The 23,363-nt window shown below is 42.1% G+C and overlaps 1 protein-coding gene across 8 annotated transcripts in view; it reads right to left on the bottom strand.

The window, feature by feature from the left end:
- The window catches only part of washc2c (WASH complex subunit 2C), a 59,323-nt gene extending 40,065 nt beyond the window's left edge, over positions 1-19,258 (bottom strand). For 7 of the 8 annotated variants that reach the window (XM_060854003.1, XM_060854002.1, XM_060854000.1 and 4 more), the window contains exons 1-11: positions 19,187-19,258; positions 16,332-16,469; positions 14,303-14,467; positions 13,175-13,240; positions 11,853-12,026; positions 8,767-8,860; positions 5,017-5,069; positions 4,297-4,362; positions 2,932-3,027; positions 2,305-2,392; positions 2,081-2,155 (exon numbers count right to left, since the gene is read on the bottom strand). In XM_060854003.1, the coding sequence (XP_060709986.1) occupies positions 2,081-2,155; positions 2,305-2,392; positions 2,932-3,027; positions 4,297-4,362; positions 5,017-5,069; positions 8,767-8,860; positions 11,853-12,026; positions 13,175-13,240; positions 14,303-14,467; positions 16,332-16,469; positions 19,187-19,252 (1,081 nt within the window). In that variant the 5' untranslated portion in view covers positions 19,253-19,258. Of the gene's footprint in view, positions 1-2,080; positions 2,156-2,304; positions 2,393-2,931; positions 3,028-4,296; positions 4,363-5,016; positions 5,070-8,766; positions 8,861-11,852; positions 12,027-13,174; positions 13,241-14,302; positions 14,468-16,331; positions 16,470-19,113 lie in introns of all 8 variants that reach the window. The other variant, XM_060854004.1, reaches the window with a different exon arrangement.
- Positions 19,259-23,363: the final 4,105 nt, after the last annotated feature.

The following is a 23,363-nucleotide window of genomic DNA, read 5'->3' on the forward strand; positions in this document are numbered from 1 at the left end:
AACAAACGCATCCACATTAATTAAAAATTGTAAGCTTCACAACTAGTCTTGGGTCTCTCTTGCTAAAAGCACAATGTTAGTTTCCACTTGTACAATGACGACAGCCACCTCTAAACACAAAAATAGAAATTGCTGGAAAAGCTCAGCAGATCTGGCAATATCTGTGGAGAGAAATCAGAGTTTGGGCTGAGTTCTGAGGGAGTGTTACGCTATCCGGAATGTTAACTGATTACCCTCCACAGATGGTGCTAGACCTACTCAGCCTTTCCAGCAATTCCTATTTTTATCTGATTTACAGCATCCACAGTTCTTCAGTTTATTCTCCATCTCTCTTAAATCCAACACACTCTCAACTGTTTCACTGCTTGCACACATGCAGTACTAGATGAACAAAAATGCCTTCCAAATAAAACAAACATTCAGGATAACAAAGTTACTGTCTTTGGCCCCATCAGTAACTTCAATCCCTGAGCAGCAATCCCATTCTTCGTTGCAGCAAATGTATGAAGCTGTATCAGACAATTTGCAACCTTTATGTTGTATGTGACTCTGACGTGCTCCCGACAACATGTTAAGATCAGGAATAACCCATCAGCACCTTGCTCTGCCATTCATCTAGATCAGGGATGGCATCTTTCTCAAAGTAATTTGTCCACACTATCCCTGGTGGCTTCAATAACTTGAAATCTATCAATATCCTTACATGGCTCTAACATTTTTATTAATAACACTCAGATGAAGAAAAATTGAGACGTTTTGCTATTTTTACTTATTACCTAAAGACAATGAATGCAGAAACTTCCTATTTCTTGTATTCCTCCAAGTAGTAATTATAGTTCCGATGACAGACTAATAGTGTAACCCTAACACACACATTGTTTATTTTTGTTTAATCATTTGATGTGGGTCTTGCTGGCTAAGTCAATATTTATTACCCATGCCTGGATAATGGGGGTGAGCCTCCTTTAAGAACTACTAAAAGTGTTGTGGTGTTGATGTACATCTTCAAAACTTGGTAGCAACTAAGTTTGATACAACAGAGTGATACATACAGTCATTTCATAGGGTGGTAAGCAGCTAACCACAGTGCTGTAGATTTGGAGTCACATGTAGGCCAGGGTCAGGTAGGAACAGCTGATTTCTTTCCCTAACAGGCATTAGTGATCCAGACATTTTTGGTAAAAAAGACAACTGTTTCAGTTTCCATTATAAGCTTTTAATTCCAGTCTTAATAACCGAATTTAAATTCCACCAATTGGAGTGGAACCTACTCCCCACAGGATTAGCCTGAGCTTAGTGATTACCATTACAGTGATTTTACTATACCACAACCTTTTCCCTAGTCTAAACAGGAACTATTAGAGAGTAAGGAAGTGAAACAACACCAACTCAACATCACCCTCTTGTTCTTGAGCCATCCAGACAGTGGCATTGCTAGCGTCACCAGCACTGTAGTGACTGCAGTCAGCCAGCTCAGCACAGATCAGTAATCTAAGGGGAAATAATTCCTGAAAGCATTCACTTGACGTGGGAGCTCCCAGATATAAACAGTCAGCATGAATACAGTTGATGCTTACATATGAATTAGAACACAGCAGTCATGCACCCCATAAACCTACACTGCCCATTCAGTAAGATAACAGCTGGTCTGACTTCAGCCTAAGCTCAGTTTTCCTACCTATCCAAGTTACCCTTTCATTCGTTTGCAGGCAAACTCTTGGTCTCTCACAAAGGGTGTTGCCAGATCAATCATGCTCACCATATTGAGGCTCAGTGGGGATTGGGAGGAGCGTGATGTGGTGGTGGTGGTGGAGTTTGTACATCCTCCCTGTGTCTACATTGGTTTCCTCCAGGCACTCCAGTTTCCTCCACAGTCCAAAGATGTGCAGGTCAGGTGAATTGGCCAAGCTAAATGCCCATGTAGTTAGGAAATGGGACTGGGTGGGTTGCTCTTCAAAGGGTCGGTGTGGACATGTTGGGCTGAAGGGCCTGTTTCCACACTGTAGGTAACTTAATTTAATATCAACATTTAGCCCAAGTCTTCCAGTTAGAATAATCTATTCCAGAGTTTATTTTTTACCTTGATGTTTAGCATTTTGAATTTCTGTTTTGGTCTTTACTCGATTCTTCCGTGCTGAAACCCCAGAGGTCAAAGCTGTAGAAAAATGATTACAAAGAAATTTAGACAAGATTCAAACAGTGTGAGGTTCATGATAAACCGACCATAAGTAAAGAAATCTATCTCCTCACAGGCCTATAGCTTCCTCTTCACTTTGCCCCTCCCCCAAAATGGATAATAATTACATGCACTCTGTTCATGTTGTTTCTCTGTGCTTTCTCCTTGAATTCGTGCAGCTAACTCTTCTGCAAAGGAAGTCTGTCCCATCTTTTTCTGTAAAGCAAAGGAAATGATGCTGTGGTCAATGAAAGGAGTCCTTTAAAATTACTCCCAACTGTACAATATCATCAGATTGTTGCTTGGCAGTACAGAATGTGGGTGCTCCTGAACAAAATGCTGTCATGGCTTTTTCACCTTGCACTAATCAGGGCAGATGCAAGAATGCCTAATTTTGAAGGGAACAACAAATTATGCTGCACAACCAATTTAACATTATTAGTTAGATATGCAAATTGACAATTCAAGTTTGCTAGAAGCTACCTACGAATACATGTTGAGGATCTGTCCTCTGTAGGACAAAAGGAACATGACCAGACATTGCGCTTTTTTGAAAATAAAATGGGAGACACTGCCATGCTGAATGCATCAGGAAGCTATGTCTCACCCAAATCAACATCTTCTCCTCACAGTATAAACTGTTGTTCCCTTGGAAATTTGGCATTCTGGCACTTTTTCTGATGAGTGCAATACAAACAGTTCCAACAATGCACCACTCTGCAGCAATATTCATCAGGCCGTAAAAAGCTCCTCACCGTGAGAGTCAAGTCGTCTTCTTCCTCCTCTTTTCCAGATTCTTGAAATAAATCAGAATCATCATCTTCATCCTCGTCACTGATCTGCTGCTGTTTCTAAGACAACAACAACTTTCATTTGTAAGGCACCATTAATCATCATGGATTAACAACCCAAGACACACTATAAAAACATTGGTGGACAGAATTTGACACTGAGCCATATAAGATGACATTAGGATGTGCGAGAAAGAATATGGTCAAAGTAGTAGGTTTAAGGGAGCTGCTTGACGAGCGGAGAAGGATAGAGAAAATTAAGACGGAAATCCAAAGACCTTAGGACCAGGCACCTGAGGACATGACTGGAGTAAGTATTGAAATTCATAGTTGTACAACAGGTAACAATAATTGGAGAAGTGCAGATATAGTGGAGGTATATGGGGTAGGAGGTTAGAGAGAAAGGAAGCACAAAATCAAGGCAGGCTTTGAAGACAAGGATGAGAATTAAGTTGAGGCTTTTACAGAGTAAAGTTATTCCAAAACTTCAAGGTTGACTAGCTATTTCTGAAGCATGCAAATATTTTAAGATAGCATTTTGTGACTGCATTATTCATCTGTATAAATTGCTTACTTGCTCACTCGCTATTGGCAAAAGTGAAGTTTTAAAATATTATTCTGTAATGATCTTACGGTTTCCTGTTTCCTTACCCATCTCCAGAAGCAAAGTAAATACACACAGGCCACTCTCCAGGAGCAGTAAAGCTTATCAGTTATGTCATTAGGTTATTAGCACTGGTTACAATGCACCTGCCCCCAGACTCTTTTGTACTTTCACACAACTAGGCAGTGAGTCACGTAGTGCGCATTGTCACTCATTCAGTATCACGTCATCCAGCCGGATAGTGCTTTTTAAAAAAAAAACACTTCAAAATGCAAATGCTCACTGTCTCCCAGCAGCTGCTGACTCATTGAAAAGGAGTGAGCTCACAAACGGTGAGTGATTTCAAACTGGATTCAGCATAATGGGATCAAGAACACAAACTGACCCTATTTCCCCATTCTAGCTCAGGAACAGAGGCCAAGGGATGTTGCCGCAGGGATGAGATTACAGATACTGAACATTCAACATGAACTTCTACAGTTCGGTTTTCACGTTAACAGTGAGCTGTTGGGGGAACGTACATTTTGGTTTTAAACTATAAAACTCTTATGATCATAATGTAGTTAAAACATACAAATGAAGCTAAACTGCAACTTTAAGGAAATTGCCTGATCTTGAAACAGGTTACAATCCAGCAGGTTAGTGGCTGGACACAACAACGAAGTCACAAAATTAATAAGTTCCATAATTCACACACGACATGAACATTCAAAATGAATACTTACTTGGACTGACTTGGACAGTTTCTGCTCTTCATCTTCACTTCCTTCTGCAGAATCAACCCCAGACTCCTGAATCAATTGCACAGAACAAGCCAAAATAGTCCGGTTATTTTTTTTTTTGAGTGTGTTTGCACACACTCTCACACACTCCAACAGCAAGTACACTAGGTTTTGTGTTAAGACATTTTGCAGGAAATAACTTGATCTAATATGGAGTTAGAATTATACAGAAAACCATTCACCCCTGTCTCATCCGTGGTGATAGTAAGGACAAATTCTACAGCTGCCTGTATTTTGCAAATTACTGTACACGTAGCAAGTTGATTATAAAAGTATGAAGTAAAAATACAGCATACAGATGAAACACAGCTGAAGAGCACCAATTTTGCTCAATGTCAATTCTCCTGACCACAGAGAATGAGATAGGGAAGGTTGCATGAAGATGCAAAAACGTCTCATCTCAACAGAGTTGGAACATTAGGACTAACAGTTTAAGTAATCAAAGCATTAAAGTTGTGCTAAGCTGGGATGGTTGTACAACTTAACTCGGAAGTTAGGTGAAAGTTCCAAGCAAACATCATTTTGAGCAATGACTTTTGGCAGCCCAAAATATGGAACGGGACAACAATGATAGAATGATCCTAACTGGTCAACCATGATAGCCCCCCCACAGCACATTGGTTTATTGAGATCAATTTCCCAACCACCACTGTTTCTGCTCACCTCTTTTTCCTCCTCACTTTCAATAACACTGCCATGTTCACTGTCCACAGACTCTGTACAAAGATAGAATAAATTATTAAATCACACAGCAATGATGTCAGAAACATGGAAGGCTTGAAATCATAGGTTTGTACAAAGTTGGGAAGAATATTTTAATATTTTTAAGAGGAATTGAGCACAAGGCTGCTAGTATCTTGGTGAAAAATGGGCTCCTAGCAAAATCTATTGCTCATTTGGCCAACTTTCACCCCACCTTCCATTTGCCAAAAGTAGAACCTGCTTTTTGTCAGGCCATTTGATATAAAGTAAGCAACTGGGGGATGTGGGGAAGGTGTATGATAGGGAAGGCTTGATAATCGAGCCTAAATCTGTCACAGAAATTTTGGGCAAATCAGCCCCACTTAGCCGACATGGCAATTGTAGTAGCTGCAATCCTAGTCCAGATTTCAACCTGTGCCATTCCTAGTCTTGGCAGGTCTGACATGATAGTGGAGTCAGCACTGCCAATCAGCTACTACGCGATGAGACCAACTGTTACATGAAGAGCATCATAGTTGAGGCCGGACACACTAAATTGGAAATAGTAGAAGAACTACCTGCATCAAGAATGACTTCCTGATTTAAATCTGGCTCCACCAAGACAAGGTGGATTTGATGGTAGAGGAAGGAATTCATGCCCACTGTAGCAATATTCAGGTCAGGGTTAGTAAAAGGTGAAGTTGGCTGCCACTCCACCCCACTGTGTGCAGGTTTGACAAACCATATCATTGACTCCCAGCTGTATTTCTCATGTTCCTGTATTACAGAGGGTGAAGCCTAGTGCCAGAAAATGTGCGATCTGGGATCCATCAAATCTTCAAGTTGACTTTACATTAACTATCTGTTACTTCATATTCAACAACAGGGTATTATCAAGAATATTAGTGCGTATGGCTTAATGCCAAAGCACCAATTACCCTTCTGGGAACAGTTGTGGGGTTTAAAGGATTGATAACAGATTCAAACAAACAGATTTTCTCAGATAGATTTTAGTACAGAACACATCTACATAAAAAAGGAAACTCACACAGACCGTGTACTCTCCAGAATCCGGCTAGTGCAATCACCTCTATCTTTCAGTAACCTGTGATATTATGAACCAGGCCTCAGGGAGCAGCGACTGTCATTCTGATAATTCACTGATTAAAAATGATTAACTCTCAAATGCGTCAAAGTGATACATTGGGAATCATTTGACACTCACCTTAATTGTTTCTGCATCTGTTGTTTCACAACACACTTCACTTTAATGTGAGCATTAGGCCAATGGGTAACAAAACAATTTAACTGCATTGCATGGACAAGGAGATGGAGTCAGATGTACAGCATGGAAACAGACCCTTCGGTCCAACTCGTCTATGCAGACCAGATATCCAAACCCAATCTAGTCCCACCTGCCACACCCGGCCCATATCCCTGCAAACCCTTCCTATTCATATACCCACCCAAATGCCTCTTAAATGTTGCAATTGTATCAGCCTCCAACACTTCCTCTGGCAGCTCATTCCACACACGTACCACCCTCTGCGTGAAAAAGTTGCCCCATAGGTCTCTTTTATATCTTTCCCCTCTCACCCTAAAACTATGCCCTCTAGTTCTGGACTCTCCGATCCCAGGGAAAAGACTTTGCCTATTTATCCTATCCATGCCCCTCATGATTATACAAACCTCTATAAGGTCACCCCTCAGCCTCCGATGCTCCAGGGAAAACAGCCCCAGCCTGTTCAGCCTCGCCCTTTAGCTCAAATCATCCAACCCTCGCAACATCCTCATAAATCTTTTCCAAACCCTTTCAAGTTCCACAACATCTTTCCGATAGGAAGGAGACCAGATCTACATGCAATATTCCAACAGTGGCCTAACCAATGTTCTGTACAGCCGCAACATGACCTCCCAACTTCTGTATTCATTACTCCAACCAATAAAGGAAAGCATTCCAAATGCCTTCTTCACTATCCTATCTACCTGTGACTCCACTTTCAAGGAGCTATGAACCTGTACTCCAAGGTCTCTTTGTTCAGCAACACACCCGAGGACCTTACCATTAAGTGTATAAGTCCTGCTGAGATTTGCTTTCCCAAAATGCAGCACCTTGCATTTATCTGAATTAAACTCCATCTGCTACTTCTCAGCCCATTTGGCCCATCTGGTCCAGATCCTGTTGTAATCTGAGGTAACCCTCTTCGCTGTCCACTACACCTACAATTTGTGTCATCTGCAAACTTACTAACTATACCTCTTATGCTTGCATCCAAATCATTTATGTAAATGACAAAAAGTAGGGGACCCAGCACCGATCCTTGTGGCACTCCACTGGTCACAGGCCTCCAGTCTGAAAAACAACCCTCCACCTTTCAGCCAGTTCTGTATCCAAATTTTGGGCTACCTGATTTTAAATAGGATTGCAATGTCAAGTTTCGTGGGGTGGGGTGGGAAGGGTGTTACTCCACAGACACTGGAGTATTATAAGTTTGATCACTTTGGAAATACAGTCAATTCAAAAACATATTTCCTCTGAAATAATGGCATCACAATTTTTGGTTTAAAGAACATTGATTTTCTTGTAAAATGAGAGATAGGCTGAAAACACCAAACTGTAATCTCTGCTTCAAAGCCACAAATCCCCTCCTCAAATGGTCATTCTGCATTTGAACCATCTCATTTAGTCCACAAACATTAACATTGAACTTCAAAGCATTTAGCTTGACTGCTTTTTAGATTAAGAAAGCATTTCTGCCTGGAGGTTTAATTATTTATCTAATTTGGAAAGATGATTTAATGATTAAAATGCAACCATTTTAAAATTTGCTAAAATCATTGAACTCCAGTGCTGATTCATCTTTCTTACAGACAGAAGGAAGGCAATAATTTTGAGAGCAATTCTTTGTTGAATTCTATTTTTTCCTGTAGTAAAATATTTGTATTCATGTTACAAGGGGTCCCTGGACTTTATTTTATATAAAGGCAGAAGGGACTCAAAAAAAAATTGAGAAAGCTCGGCATACGAGATAACCCTTTGCTTCTACCACCTATTCCCTGCTGAACTTGGCCTACATCTGTTAGTTAAACCAAATTTCTCATGCGCTTTCCCACCAGGTTCCACGTCTCACTGCAAGCCAGTAAAACCTCAGCACTGTTCAGCAATTGGTACCACCAGCCTTGGAAGATTTGCCAGTGATACTTGCCAGACAGGAAGTCAATTTGAAAAGGCCCTCCATCCCCATGAGAACTCATATTGCTCTGGGCAAATGCCAGCAATTGCATATCCTCTTGACACGTTCCCCAAGCTTAAAGCTTGCTCCGAGCTCCAGAGACCAAACTTTCAATTGCTGTGTCCTAGCCTTTAGAGCTCTGTTCCAAAATGCAATCAGTAACCCCACCCTCCCCCACTGTTTCTTAGATGACCTCTCTCCAACCCTACCTTTTGCCTCCCTTTGAATTTCCCTTTCTTCCTCCTCAGCATGCATCACCCCTCTTGTAAAGCTGTCTAATGCTCTTATAATCAATAAATATAGAATGGCTAGTTGTTTATTATTTCCTAAACAGCAAATTATGTAATTATCTCATTCCTGTGAAATGAGGTGCAACTCTCTAAATCCTTGAAAGGAGATTCAAAGATTACAACATTTTGAACAGAACACTATCAGAAAATATCAGATGGGTATGTTTCAGTGAGTCACATGGCCACCCTTTCACCCGCAATGTAAATACCTTCACTGGAGAGATCACCTAAGCCAACATCCTCTTCCTCCATAAACTGCTGAGAGCCAATGATGTAGGGCAATGGCCTGTCAATGTATAGGTCCTGGAATTGACAATAACAGAGCATATATATTCATTACTCAATACATTTCAGTAGATTATCACCAATTTAATTCATCCTTTCAGTACAATTAGGCTCAACTGCCATGGTGGAAATCAACCTAATTCAATGGCAGATGGAACTTTAGATATCTCATATGCCAGGCTGGAAGTCCAACGCAGTACTGAGGGAGTGCTGCATCATCAGAAAGTGAGAGAGTCAGAAGGAACGTGCAAACAACCTGTCACCATATGCAGATGTAGAAGATCCCATAGGCAATACAACACAATCAATCAATATCAGTTAAGCAAATCACCAAGTTATCATGGTGTCACTTGAGAGAGCTTGGTATGTGCAACTTAATTACTATATTCCTAAATTATTATACTACACTGCAAAACTAATTTATTGGTTTTGGAGAATGCTAGAGAAAGCAAGTTATTTCCTTCTTTTTGTTGAAAAGAGATAAAGTGATGGCAGAAACCCAGGCCTACCTGTTTGTATGGGAATAGTAAATGATGGAGCAAGGGCATTTTCACAGCAAGGGAAGAGGTTAGGTCTGAAATAGGCCAGCAAGCAAAAGGGTTCAAGTCATTGTAGGTCAGAGATAAAACAACATGAATCAGAATACAGGAGGGAGATAGAGTGCTTGGTGTCAGGATGCAATGATAACAATCTCACTCTCGATACCAGCAAAACAAAAGAACCAATCACCAACCTCAGGAAGAAACGAGGAGGACACATTCTTTCTACATCAATGGAGCTGAGGCGGAGAGGGTCAAGAGCATCAAGTTCCTATGAATAACAATCGGCCCTGCTTTTCCCTATAGGCGTAGAAGCATTTCTGTTTAAATTATATATCCAATTTCCTTTAATCAAGTAAGTGCTACTGCTTTAAAAAGTTTTAATGCAGACACTGACGTATTGCTCATTAGAATGACACAGTCATCCTTCACAAAACAAGGCACACAAAAGGCATTGAGTAACACCAATAATCATTAAAGTAAGCAAAATCAGGGATTACATTAGAATAATTTTTATACTTTTGAGGTGCTGCATGGATGCAAAACAACTTCCAGACTCTGAGCCTCACCATTCTAATATTTTATTATGTTAATTTACCACCGGCATCTGACTGAACCTCTTTTTAGGTGCCTCTTTTTATTGAGGGCCAGAAAGGGATCAGCACCCTGAAAATGTTCCTCTCCAAGTAAAAGGGCAATTTTATAAATTTGTTCTGAGCGCGCGTAACAATGAAAACGTTGTATTTGTTGACCATTCTTCATTACCCTTGGAAGGGGAGGCTGGTAATGTTCAAACAAAGCTGTTTGAACACCAAGCTGTTGCCCAAGTGATTATTTTACTAAATTATGCTGTGTCCAAATCCTTTGGATCATCTGTACAGCAGCTTCAGCAGTGAAGACTAAGAACGGTAGTAGGGGCAATGACTGACTGATCTTTGCCGTCAAAAAAAAAATCAATCTACCTCAATCCTAAAACATTCATTGACCCTGCCTCCATAGCCCTGGAGAAGGTGGTTCCACACTATCTTCAGAAAAAGAAATTCTCATCTGTCTTGAATAAGAGACCACTTATTTTGAAACGGTGTTCCCTACTTCTAGTCTCTTTCACAAGGAGAGTTTTCACCAAGTCCCGCCCGAAACGTCGAATATCCTGTTCCTTGTTTGTTGCCTGACCTGCTGCGCCTTTCCAGCAACACATTTTCAGCCCTGCAGAATTGTGCCAAGTTGGAGGCTTGGGACTGGGATAAGGTGGGGGGGAAAGGAAATGAGGAAACTGGTGAAATCCAAATTAATCCTTTGGGGTTGCAGGGTCCCAAGAGTTCCACAATTGACACTAGTGTTCTTTTGAGAGGGGTGTGCATTGGAAAAGCTAAATCACTCAGTGGTTCTATTTGAAAAGTGATTCCTGTTGAAAACCATATGCAGAACATTATGTAGAAGCAGCATCAGGTGTCTCCTCACTACTGCTGATGTGAACTGTATGGTAGGGTTTGGTTACAATCACACCAGTAATGCTCTGCCAATGACAATAGAACCCATAACTCCTGAAACTTCCAAAAGCAACTAAATTCTAAAGTTCTTAGTTGCCTGAAGTGTTTTGAGACGTCATGAGTTCATTAAAGATGCTATATAATGCAAGTCTTCCTTTATAAAAATTTTTTTGTTATATACTTTCGGGCATCACTGGCTAAGCCAGTGTTTATTGCCCGAGAAGCCGGTGGTGAGTCACCTTCTTGAATCACTCATTGGCACTCTTTCCCTTTACACCAGACCATTTTCATACTAGCCATCTAGTAACCACTGTCTGCAACTTTTATGAATGTTTACGCTTAGTTTACTCCCACTAGAAACTGCTGAAACACAGTTTGATACATTCATAGGGTTTTTGGGGGGGGGGGGGGGGGGGGGGTAATTCTTGGGTTTTACCTGGTGATAGCAAGGGAACAGAAATATAATTCTATATCTGAATTAAAAACAAAATGGCAGAGTAAGCCAGTGGGTCTGTTAACATCAGTTTTTCTTTCACAGGTGCAATCAGGCCTGCAGAGTTTCTCCAGCTCTTGCTGTTTTTACTTTAGCTCAGCATCATCCACAGGTATTTTGCACTATTTTAGTTCCATTTTAGGATGGTTTGGGCTTGGAGGTAAAACTCCAGGTATTCCCTTGCCATTGTCCTTGCACTTTTGAGTGGTAGAGGTCATGGGCTTGGGACGCACTGTCGGAGGAGGTTTGGCAAGTTGTTGCAGTACATCATGCGAATGGTGCACATTACTGCCATTATTCATCAACATCAGGATAGGAGGGAAAGCAGCAGAAATTCAAATGAAAACCATGGGTGTGTTAAGCTAGTTTATGGCCATAATTAACAATTGCCACTTGGATAGACGGACAGGATGACTTGAGGTTGAACTAAGGGAAGACAAAATCATTCTCCTTCCACTTCAATCACCCTACCAGCTGTCTCCATTCACCTTGGGTTCCAACAGATGTTCGACTCGCTCATTTGTTTCTTCATCTTCAGAGTCAGAGTTTCCAGCTTTTATGTCCAGCTGCTCGAAGGCAGAGTCCAGCACACTCAGGCCATGGTGCACAGCTTCTTGAATCTTGGGGATCAGCTCAGCCTCCTTCTGCTCTCTTGTTTTCTCCTGCACAAAACAAACATCATAACCAAAATTTTAGGAGTGCAGTGAGCACGAGCTGCTTTACCAAAAATCACCATACTAAAGCATGGAACTACCCAACTACACAGCAGTTCAATATCTCACGTTACCATATGACAAAGAAACTCAACTGGGCTCGCCACAAACAGTGGCTACAAGAGTATGTGCGAGGCTTGAATTACTGTGGCAAACAATTCACCACCTCACTCCAAAGAGCTTGTCCACAAGGCATAGGTCAGGAGTGTGATGGAACATTCCCCGCTTGCTTGGATGGGTGCAGTTCCAATAACATGAAGTCAGAGCTGCTATCCAGGATAAAGCAGACCACTTGATTGGCACCACATGCATAAGCATCCATTCTGCCCACATTCAGTAGCAGCAAGTGTGTACTATCTACAAGGTGCACTCCAGAAATTCACCAAAAATCCTTAGACAGTACCTTCCAAACCTACATCCATTTCCACCTAGAAGGGCAAGAACAGCAGATACATGGGAACACCACCATATGCAAGTTCCCCTTCGAGCCACTTACCATCCTGCCTTGGAAATATATTACCGTTTTCTCACTGGGTCAGAATCCTGGAATTCAGTTACAAATGGCATTCTGGGGCAACCCACAGCAGATCAAGAATGCAGTTCACCACCACCTTCTCAAGGCAACTAGACACGGGCAATAAATGTTGGCCAACCAAAGCCACTCACATCCCAGGAATGAATAAAAAATTGCAAATGATAACACCTAAAGTTTGACCGCATTTCATTATAATGAATTCTCAAATTTACCTTTTTGCATGTCAAATGCATTTTTTTTGTATATTTCAGAGTTAAAAAGACCTATACCTGCAACTATTCCAGTAAGAAGGTCACAACTCTCAGCCAAACAGAATAGGAACCCTGAATGATTGATCTCAACTACCCCTAGACTAGGTGCAACAGTGGATAACTGCAGTAGTTTATGACTGTCTGACCTGAGCCAACACAATCTAATACACAGTGAACACTAAGAGCAAATAGCCCAAAACTAAAATTTGAAAACAGTTAGAACCAAACAATTTATTCAAAAAGTCTTAAATTATTCAGTGCACCCGCAAAGTATGAAGATCCCAGCCTGGTTAAATCATCCAGTTACATACCGGCTCAACTGGTTTCCCTCCGCTCTCTGGTTTAGTTGCATCTTCCACTTCTTCATCATATACTCTCTGAAACAGCAAACAACCATAGCATTTACTTCTATATTTCAGTGCAAGCAATGAAAAAGGAACAAAATGGAGAGAACCTAAAAAAAAATCAAATGATGCTCATTAACCACCAGCTAATACTGCCAAGGGATATGTAATTGCTGATTCAATTCCTGAGAGGCTGTACAGCACAAACAAGCATGGACAGTGTTATCCAGATTCGATTAAAAGCTTCCTGTTTGTCTGCAGACAGACTTAAAGTCTCTGCACCACAATGAACGTAGGCAGTTTCTAATGGGAGTAGGATAAACATAAAACTATGCATAATCTGCTAAACAGTGGATGCTAGATAGCTGGTATGAAAATGGACCACTGGTGTTGTCAGGGAAATGCTAGCCAATGAGAATTTGAAAGTGAAGAAAATTACGGAGGCATAGTAGAGGGAGCTTTGCACAGCCTCTTACTGAGCTGCAAACACTTAAGTGATCAATGATCAAGGCTGCTCCAGGGAGTTGCATTATCAAACCATCAGCGAGTTAAGTACAAAATAGTTAGCAATTTCTCCCACAACGTGCTTTATCAATTAATCAAACAATTTAGGCTGACATGGACTCTCTAACAAGCTGAGATGACAAACATTCATTCCTGACCGTGACCATAACCAATTAAGAACTTCTGAAATAAAAACAGAAAATGCTAAAAATACTCAGGTCAGTCAGCATCTGTGGAGCAAGACAGAATTAACATTTCAGGTTATTACTGTTCAGTCAGATCTCCTGGATCATCTTATAATGTTGGCATTTATTTCTGAGCCCAATCATTTACATTGCACAAATAAATTGGTGCTGTGTCACTCCAATAGAGTGTCCGAGCATTGCTGTTTAATGTTAACAATGGCAAGCTTTGTTTTTAAGCTATTCGCCCAGCTTTTCCACCAAAACACTATTATAGAACAGCTAACTGTCATGTGCCTATTGCAAATGACTACCCGATTTTTAAATTTATTAGTGCCTGCAGTAATGAGTGGTGGTTATTTTAGTGCTCGTAAAGTAAAGGAAACCCGAAAGTGCCCCCTATACTCACATTTTCAATGAACTGAATGTTTGAGAGCATCAGGAAATCATTGAAAACATTGTGCAGGCGGGAATCTGTGGCCTTCGTGCGCTGGATCAAGCTGTCGAGCTGTTTCTCAATCTCATGTGTGCGGGATAACATCTGCTGAGAGAAATCTTGCAGAAACAGAAGCAACTGTTGGCAGAAAACAGTCACCATTTACCTGGATGAATTAATGCCGAGTCACCGAGACAGTGTAAAGTATTAAAATGGCTCATACCAGAAAATAACTTCATGAAGTTAACCTGTTCAACTAACCGGTTACTGTTTACAGCCAAACTGTGGGCTTGGAATGCAGCAGGCTGCTTCCCCTCCCCAAAACTAGATTTGCAGCTCCCTTTGTTTAACCACAATTCAATGGCTTCCAGTGAGGGACAAAACAGCAACAGTAGTTTGGGATAAATGATCAAATGGCACCCACTAATAGCCTGCCCAACACAATAATTATGTAGTGTGGTTCTTTGCCTCCCCACATCATGGGCCAATGCTTGCTGCATTCAGTTGCACTGGAGCCAATAGTTCGACGACATCTCATCCCAAAGTTTTTGCACGACAAAAGGTTTAAGACAATCGACCGGTCAACAATTTTGGAAAGCATCACGCTAATTCAAATCCAAGGACCTCATTTGTTCTCCAGGAGCTGTCATAGCTGCTAATCAATTCTAACCAACAGATACCCTTCTTGGGGATTAATAAAAGGCTTCATTCTTGAATTTTCAGTAAAAATGCTGAACAAAGACTCTAGCCAAGCCAGCTAACAATGCACTAGGAATCAGCTTAGGGTTAGTGTCAAATGTATGGAACAAATGACCCTTCAAATCACTGAATTCAGAGGTACAATTCTCAGATGTGCAAACCTGAGAGACTTTAGCAAGAAAATTAGGATACCAAGAACTATTTCATGGGTTGGTTTGTAAATGGTATACTGAGTGTTAGATTATATTCAGATAGTGGGGCATTATCTGGGGATTCCCTTGTGCTCCTTCCCATCAACAGAAACAGACAAATTGTGTTGGAGATACTTCTATTTTATCTATTTACAGAATGTTGGCAAAGATGCTGGCCCACCCAGCAGTGCCACCATTCTTTGCCAATTCCTAACTGCCTTTGTGGTGGTAAGGTACCTTCTCAAACTACTGCATCCATGTGGTACAGGGACACCCAGAATGCTGTCAGAGATGGAACTCCAGCATTTTGACCTAGTGACCATGAAAGAACTGTGACATTTTTCAAAGTCAGGATGTTGAGTGATGAAGAGAAACTTGTGGATGGTGGAGTTCCTATGGTCCCGCTGTCCTTGTCTTTCTAAGTGAGCTTGCAACACATCTCAGCACATTTTTAATTTGCAAAGATTAGGATTCTTTCACATTCTTTCCACATGAACACAAGTTCATTCTAACATTAACCTAGACTATATCAAGCCAGATCAAAATAAACAAACCAGAATGCCAGTTTACCAAACTGGGACAACTGCTGCTTAATTTTACTGATTGACAACACTGTTGAGAAAGAGGTGCATTTCCAGGCAGTGTGTCAATTTGGCAAGGATCAGCACAAGACAACCGCAATCTTGAATTCTCAACTTCTCAGAAGAGGCAGAATCACGGTTAGCTTGCACTACTTGTCGAACTAGGAAGCACATCCGCCTGTCCTGAGAAAATAGTAAGGCATTGCACCACATGGCTCCATAAAGTACTAAGGCACAAGAACAATGTTACCTTGAAACTGTAAGGCTGTGCAACAACTGGCAATGTACAGTGCAGGGGAAGACAGGGGGAAGCATCTACACACAAGCTGTAGTCCTTCAAAAATGCAGACGTGTGTAGCAATTTTAAAGAGATAAGGACAGATATTAAGCCAAGAAGCAAAAAAAATCACAGAAGAAAAATGAAAGAAAACAGTCGATGATTGTTGCAACATTATATGACTAATGCAGCCAAAAAAACCAGACACAGGAGCTATGCTCACTCTACTACAATTAACTTAAGATTATACTTACTCCAGCATCTGCACCAAGGGACCAGCTCCCACTGGCTTTATGGATTTCTTCGAGTGTCCATGGCCGCTCCCAGACAAGCTCAGTCTCCCAACCGTCCTGTCTAAGAGCCCCGTTATCGGTAACGGAGGGCCCGTTCATCTATCATAGGAGAACAAGTTGTTAACAAAATGTGCGCACACAGAAACAGTTAGAAGGCAATAACATAACAGCATGTGACAGGGTAAAACTAAGCCATTACTGTCTCCTAAATTAAAAGTCACGCTGCTCTTGTCTTTTATGAAGTAGATCAGTACCACTATTTATTTTAACCACACTGAAAAATCTACTCCTAGTTAAACTATCAGTGACACCAAACAAGAGGACATATTTGCAACAGAATTTTGTAACAGTTGTCCAGAGCTTTTCAAAATGTTGTCAGACATAAATCATTAACCATCTTCTGACTGGCTACAATTGTAACTTTTCAGTCTCTGATATTAATGTTGTTTTCCAATGAGCTTGCAAATAAAGCAATCCCTCCTTGAGGTTAAAGCAGACAGTAGCCTTAAATGAAGTAAATGGTAAGGTAGAGCCACATGAACGCAGGAAAGACAGAATGGACACTTAACCTAAAATGAGGAGTTTAATCTAAGGTGTCATTACTATTTTATATTCACAAGTTCTCATGAACATTGAGAGATGGTTCAGCCAACTGTATCTAGAGTATTTGTGAATTAAAATCAGTTGGCAATAACCTATTACTTGAGACAGTAAAAAAGCATTGTAGATCTACCAGCAGCAATTCACCACCACCTTAAGGGCAACTGGGGACAGGCAATAATCACTAGATCAGTCAATGATGCCCACATCTTCTGATTGAATAAATCAAATCATGGAGGTGCTTTTACTGCAATGTAAATAGACAAAAATTGATTCTGTCCAGCAAGGAAGGAGACTCAAAAGTCACAATTTTAGGGAGAAGAGAGAAATAGAGAAGTGGAGAGGTTAAGGATGGGATTGAGTGTACCTCTGACCTAGGCAGCTGGAGGCAAATCATTGGTGTTGAAAAAAGAATCAGATGTAATAAAAGGCCAGAACTGGAGAAGCACAGAAGTTTGAAATATGTATACAGAAACTTACAGAGGAGGGTCAAAGCAATGGGTGTGGAGTACATTGTAAACAAGGATGCAAATTTTAAAATCTAGACATTACTGTAACAGGAGTCAGTGTCAGACAGCGCTGTGCTGACTGAGCAGGACATGGACAGAGTTTTGAATGAGCTCAAGTTTACAGAGAAAGTGAGATGAGGGCCAATGAAAGTTGAGTCAATCAAGCTGATGGCAGCAACAACACTGAATAAACATATCAGCCAACATATGCCCAATAATTCTGAAACCCTAGACAACAAATATTTTTTACATTGAAGATCTCAATCAATTTCAAATATGGCTTGAACAACCTTCACTCTCCACTCCTAATTTGTGTTTTCAATCTTTCCCTGCACCCACATGGACTAACACCAAGGGCACTGTCAATGTTCCCCTACTGATCAATAGCTAGCCAATCATTCCAGGGGTCCTACCAGTCAGTATGCCCATAGCAACCTAAAATGTGTTAGAGTGGCAGATGTATTTACCACTGAACAGAAGTTAAGGGACAGAACTTTACTGATCAGGTAATAGGTGCTTAAAATCTCCAACACTGAAATGTCAAACTGTGAAATTAATAGCAGTGGGAAATGAAATAGTTACCGAAGTGCCAACATCAAACACTCCTGAATCAAATCTAACAACAGCTAAATTCTGAATAAATCACTCTACATCATCATAGAAGAGTACCATCACACCAGCACATACCCCTTTCTCCCATTCACCAACCACATTTGTTGCTGGAAGGAAATTGAGAATGCTTTGGGGCCAATTATTCCATACCCACTTTTGTAATCAAAGCTCAGAGCTTATGCTTACATGTATGAATTCAGACTGGGCCTGAATGCCAGAGTCTCTCTTGTACTACTGCACAGAAACACTCACTGGTTTATCTTGAAAATTTAATTGCTGTTCATCCCCATTTCAGGTTAATTGCTAAAACTTGAATCTAATAGAACTGAGAATCACTTGTGGATCAGAAGTTGCCAAAATTCCAGTTAAAGACAAAAAACATTTATTCCTACCAAGACTACATTGGGGTCTGCCTCACAGCAACACAATTACCACTGCAATGTCTACCAGTATACTGGCTGCATCCAAAACAAACAACATTATCCAACTGTTGTTACAAACCAGATCAATCCTTATTGAGCAGACACCCTAGAAAAAAATATTTTTCAATCAAATTTGGACATCCAATCTTAGCTTGGTGAATAAGGTGAGTGCACTGGCAACTTAAAGGTAACCCCAACTTGGAGACACAAAATATCCAAAACCAGACAGATCTGACAAACAAATTGGAGGAGGGGGGAGATCATGTGGTGATACAAAAAGGAGTCGGGGTCAAACAGAGGTCATCTATCCTCAAATCTGAATGGGATGCAAACAGATCCCCTATCGTTCACTCATCTCCCAAAGGGGGAAAAGGGGCAGAGACACCCAACTGAAAAATGACAACAATGGGTGTAAACAGGAACTTCCTTGCCATTCTCCCTAAATCACTGAAATTGATTGGGGATAGAGAATAAAAAGAGCCCCCACTCCCTCAACCGCCCAGACCCGTCGCTTCCACATCCCAGAACCTCCAGGCCCCTCACCTCGCTCACTTGCTTACTTCCCAGAGGAACAGGCCCCCAGCTCGCTCGCTTACTCACCAGTCCTCTGCTCCCTCACCCCTAGAGGCCCTCCTATCTTCACTCCCTCACCCCCTCCCGGAGGTCCTCCTACCTTCACTCCCTCAGCAAGGCTGAGTTCCCGGCTCCCGTCGGTCTCCCGGCCACTGCGCAGCCGCATCTGAGGCGTCACATGACCCTGGCGCACGTGATCTCCGGAGGTAGGCGGGAATTTGGGTCCGACCCGGCACGGTCCCGCCCCTCGCATGATGACGGCCAATCAGGGAGCGCGAGGTGCATTGGTGGGGTCAACGACAAGTGGCAGCGCGAGGCGATGGCGCAGCGGGAAAGGTGAGAGTTTGAAATGTGGTCTCGAGCCCGCGAGGCAGCTTTACCGTTACTGACCATGGAGCTGCTACTGGTTGTAATAAAACTGTTGGACAATTAAAAACGTCCACAAAAGGGAACTGAATGGGCTGTCTGTCTTATAAAGCAAATAAACTGCACGTTACAATCTTATTCTCCACAACTACATGATGAAGGGGCAGAGCTCCGAAAGCTAGTGCTTCCAAATAAACCTGGTGGACTATAATCTGATGTTGTGTCATTTTTAACTTAGTATACCCCAATTCAACACTGGCGTCTCTAAATCAAAACTGCAGACGCTGGGATCCAAAGTAGACCAGCAGGAGGCTGGAAGAACATAGCAAGCCAGGCAAATCCCAGATGTGCACCTATTTTGAACATTCCACTCACAAGCATCCCAGATGTCCATCTATTTTTGAACAATGTCCCTCCGTCATCCAGACAGTCCTCCACCGCACCATCTTCATTTCCCCATTCCACTGCTCTTAACCTTCCCTCCCCAAACACAATAAAGACAAGGTCTCCCTTGTCCCCACCTACCACCCCACCAGCCTCTGCATCCAACGCATCATCCTCAAACACTTCTGCCAAGTCCAACTAGACACCACCAAGAACATCTTCCCCTCCCACCCCTCTCCTGCCTTCCCCAAGAACCATTCCCTCTGACAGTCATTGGTTCACACCACCCCTGCAACCAGAAACCATGCAAAATCTGCTGATACAGCACCCCCCTCACCTCCATCCAGGGCCCCAAACAATTCTTCCAGGTGAGACAGAGGTTCACCTGCCTCTCTTCCAACCTAGTTTAATGCATTAGGTGCTCCCGATGTGGTCTTAGAGTCATAGAGATGTACAGCATGGAAACAGACCCTTTGGTCCAACTCGTCCACGCCGGCCAGTTACCCCAACCCAATCTAGGCCTACTTGCCAGCATCTGGCCCATATCCCTCCAAACCCTTCCTATTCATATACCCATTCAAATGCCTTTTAAATGTTGCAGCTGTACCAGCCTCCACCACTTCCTCTGGCAGTTCATTCCATACACATACGACCCTCTGCGTGAAAAAGTTGCCCCTTAGGTCCCTTTTTTTTCCCCCTCTCATCCTAAACCTGTGCCCTCTAGTTCTGGACTCCCTCAACCCAGGGAAAAGATTTTGTCTATTTATCCTAGCCATTCTCCTCATAATTTGGAAACCTCTATAAAGTCATCCCTCAGCCTCTGACGTTCCAGTGAAAACAACCCCAGTATGTTCAGCTTCTCCATATCGCTCAAATCCACCAACCCTGGCAACATCCTTGTAAATCGTTTCTGAACCCTTTCAAGTTTCACAACATCTTTCCGATAGGAAGGATTCAGCAGAGAATTTTCTACATCACTCCCAATGACACCCATGTCATACTTGATCGAATTAGGCCTTGATGTCACGGGCAGTCAGTCTCACTGCACCTCTGAAATTCAGTGCTTTTGTCCATGTTTGAACTAAGGCTGTAATGTCAGAACCTGAATGGCCCAAACTGAGCAGCACTAAGTGGGTTATTACCAAGTCAGTGCTGCTCGATGGTGCGGTTGATGATACTTTCCATCACTTTACTGATGATCAAGTGTAGACTGGTGGGGCGGGAATGGCAGGGTTAGATTTGTCCTGCTGTCTCCCTGCAGGACTTAGCTAGGTAATTTTCTGCACATGCTGCAAATGATTCAGTCTAATCTTTTGCACTGATGTACTAGGCTCCGCCATCATGGAGGACTGAAATTAGATTAGATTAGATTTCCTACATTGTGGAAACAGGCCTTTTGGCCCAACAAGTTCACACTGACCCTCCGAAGAGCAACCCACCCAGACCCATTCCCCTACATTTACCCCTGACGAATGCACCGAACACTGTGGGCAATTTAGCATGGCCAATTCACCTAACCTGCACATTTTTGTACTGTAGGAGGAAACCGGAGCACCCGGAGGAAACCCACGCAGACACTGGGAGAATGCACGATCTCCACACAGACAGTTGCCTGAGGCGGGATTTGAACCTGGGTCCCTGGAGTTGTGAGGTAGCAGTGCTAACCAGATACTTGTGTAACGTCCTCCTCCTCCTCCTCCTCCTCCAGTGAGTTGTTATACTCCACAACTGGATGTGGCAGGGCTACAGGGCTTTAATCTATTGGTTGTGGAATTACTTAACACTGTCCCTTGCTGCTCCTGCTGTTTGACATAAACATGGTACAATGCAGTTATTTATCTATCTAATCTTAGCCAGAGCATCACTTGCCATGGCTTCTCCTGCACCGTTATCTCTGGTGTTTCTGAAGGTTTTTTCTTAACCTTTTTCCTATTTCTAACATGTTGCCCCTTTTGAAATAATCTGAACATGCAACTTTAATTTTTACATGTACATTGACATCAACCCACTTTCTTGATTGTCCATTGTTGCAAAATGATCAGACTGCATATCTGATAGCTAGCACTGGCTGAGCAAGAGATTTCCTCCAATTGAATATTGTAAAGACTGAAACTGTTGCCGTTTATTTCTGCTCCAAATCCATTCCCTGATACAGACCCTATTCACGTTGGTGTCATATTAGATCTCAAGATGAGTTTGTAACTCCACATTCACGCCATCACTAAGATCACCTTTTTGCATCATTGTCCAACTCCACGCCTGCCAACTCATCTACTGCTGAAATCTTTCCCCAAGGCTTTAATGCTACTAGGCTTGTCTATTCTAATACATTCCTATAATGAAAACAGAAAGTGCTGTTCAGGCTTAGATGCACCTATGGAGGGAGAAAAAGAGTTAATATTTTGATTCCGGCATGACTTCTTAAGAACTGAAGGGTTGCCTGATAAGTGAAACAGTAGAAAAGAGGGGAAGAGAAGCAAGTGGAACAGATGGTCAAGCAAAAGGCAAAGCAAGTGCTGGTGATGGTGGAGAAGAGACCTGCTGACTTTCTCCATCTCTTGCTGTTTTGATTTCAGATCTCCAGCATCCTCAGTACTTTGTTATTATTCTAATACATTCCTAGCTGGACTACCACATTCTAGCCTTGATACTTAAAACATGAGAATATAAGAAGTAGGAGCTGGAGTACACCATTTTTCCCTTTGTAACTGCTCTGCCATGCAATAAGGTCATGCTTGACTTTTTACCTTAGTCTACCTCCCTGCACATATCATATTCCTCAATTCCCTTAATAATCAAAAATTGCAGTATCTCTTGAACATACTGAACAGCCGACTTGCCACAGCTCTCTCGGGTAGAGAACTCCAAAGATTTACAACGCTTTGAGTAAAAAAGTTTCTCCCTAAATCAGTCATGGCCAACCCCTTATTCTGGAACTGTGATTCCATGTTTTTTTTTTATTCCCCTGCCAATAGAATTGTGTTCTTATCATCTATGTTTTCAAGTTAATTAAGATTTTACGTATTTCAATGGATTACCTCGCATTCTGAGGAATATAGGAAAGATTTGCAAACCAGAACAAGAACTTCAAAGCAGAGGCATCACCCAGCTGAGAGTCAACTGCTCCCCCAAAGCACGAGGAATAGGCAACCCTATGCGAGAAAAGAGCATCCCCCCGCCGACACGAAACGGACAGCCAAAATGCGAGTAAAGCAAGTAACCATGAAAGCCATTGCCCTGACAAGCATACAGGAACAGGAGGAGAACACCCACCCCCCCCAAGCCCCACACCACCACCCAACAGGGGATCCAGACTTGTAGTCCAGCAAGTAAGCTAGCTGTGTTTCAGGATGTCCAAGAATGTAGGGAGGCTGTGGAGAAGGTAGCACTGACAGGGAATACTTGCGGACACAGAGATGGGCTCAAGTGCGTATACTTCAATGCAAGAAGTATCAGAAATAAGGTGGGTGAACTTAAGGCATGGATCGGTACCTGGGACTATGATGTTGTGGCCATCACGGAAACGT

Source organism: Hemiscyllium ocellatum, chromosome 43 (genome assembly GCF_020745735.1).
Source record: "Hemiscyllium ocellatum isolate sHemOce1 chromosome 43, sHemOce1.pat.X.cur, whole genome shotgun sequence".
Classification (NCBI taxonomy): Eukaryota; Metazoa; Chordata; class Chondrichthyes; order Orectolobiformes; family Hemiscylliidae; genus Hemiscyllium; species Hemiscyllium ocellatum.